General features: G+C 37.6%; 1 protein-coding gene across 1 annotated transcript; it reads right to left on the bottom strand.

Moving 5' to 3' along the window:
- Positions 1-115: 115 nt before the first annotated feature.
- On the bottom strand, positions 116-1275 carry LOC117111994 (E-selectin-like; the record flags this gene model as incomplete). Its single annotated transcript, XM_033255043.1, has 3 exons — positions 116-372; positions 692-868; positions 1105-1275. Coding segments are annotated over 3 exons (590 nt in total), but the record flags the coding sequence as incomplete, so codon positions are not given.
- Between the last annotated feature and the right edge of the window lie 131 nt (positions 1276-1406).

The raw sequence follows: 1406 nt of genomic DNA, 5'->3' as shown, positions 1-1406 counted from the left end.
ATCTAATTTTGTGGAAGGTTATTTTGTCAAAGCACCATCATTTTGATGTGTGCTACTGATATAAAGCGTATGTTTAATAAAGTGATTTAGAATTTGATTTCGATTTGTAGCCGACTGAGTTAAGCTGCTGTTATATTGGTTCTATATCCATACCGTATTGACACTTCCCTGCGTGAGCAATGTAAATGTCACTTTGACTATCGCAGGCTACTACTTGAACTAAGCATGCATTGCCATAAGTCCTTGCGTCACTTCCACAAACTGGTTGGTCATCTGGTGGGCAGTCAGAGGTAGTCTTGCAAACGCATGTAGGTTGCTCTTCTACTACAACACATTTCTGATTTACTGTACATTCATTATATTCACAGATATCTAGAATAAAGAAATCATAGCAAATAGGCAAAGTTTTACAGGCCTATATATATTCATCTGTATTGTCAACTTTTCCCGAACAAACAGGAACCAAGAGTAGGTACCAAAGGGCACTATTATACGTTTTTTGTCATCAAACAATTTCACTTCCTGGTTTTTGATGAGGGAACTCTATGGACTATCTTGAAAAATTCTTATAGCTGGCTTCCTACACTCTTCCAACCCTCTTATTGATTACACATACACAACTCTGCATTGCTTCGCCATCTTGTCAGCACTCTAGTTGTTTAATAGCTCTATGTATCAAATACAGACCTACCTTCACAAATTGGAACAGATCCATTCCAATTTCCATTTTCTTGGCATTCCACAACTGATTCTCCTATTAGTCGATAGTCTTCATTACAAGAGAACTCCAGTGTTCCACCAATAGTATATTCGCTCATTTTTATAATCATTCCATTTTCTAATGGTTGAATCGTCTCGCATCTATTAACTGAATTGAGAACAAATATGTAGTGAATCCCAGCAGTCTAAATATAAATATACTGAGCTCCTCTTTCTAGGTAGGCTACTTTGACTGTATGATTTATAAATAAATAATTTCGATTTTCAAGTACAGCGCTTTATACACATTAAACATGATTAGTAGAACGATTCGCCCACAACACACGTCCGTGTGCGCACTCCGAGCCTATTGTACCTTCTATAGTAAAATTTGTTATAACTCACTCATGCAGCTGCATTCGTACCCAGTCCACTCTCCATTAGCCAGGCAACGACGTGTTACAGACCCATTAATGCTATAATTTTCTTCACATCCGCATGTTGCTACCGTGTCGGTCCGCCAATTTCCACCGTGAATGTAACCATTAGTGGGTTGTGGGATAACATTACAGGGAACTATGAATAAATACATATATTTTCTTTCACAAACTTTTAAAACATGCTTGTAAGGTAATGTAATTAATACTGTGACGATTGCGGCGTACTGTGGCGGAGCCTCAATTGGATATTTAAATAGGGCCTATATA

This window comes from Anneissia japonica, unplaced genomic scaffold (genome assembly GCF_011630105.1).
Source record: "Anneissia japonica isolate Jap-2015-1 unplaced genomic scaffold, ASM1163010v1 scaffold165649_len1400_cov161, whole genome shotgun sequence".
Classification (NCBI taxonomy): Eukaryota; Metazoa; Echinodermata; class Crinoidea; order Comatulida; family Comatulidae; genus Anneissia; species Anneissia japonica.
This window is presented reverse-complemented; position numbering and strand designations above follow the sequence as displayed.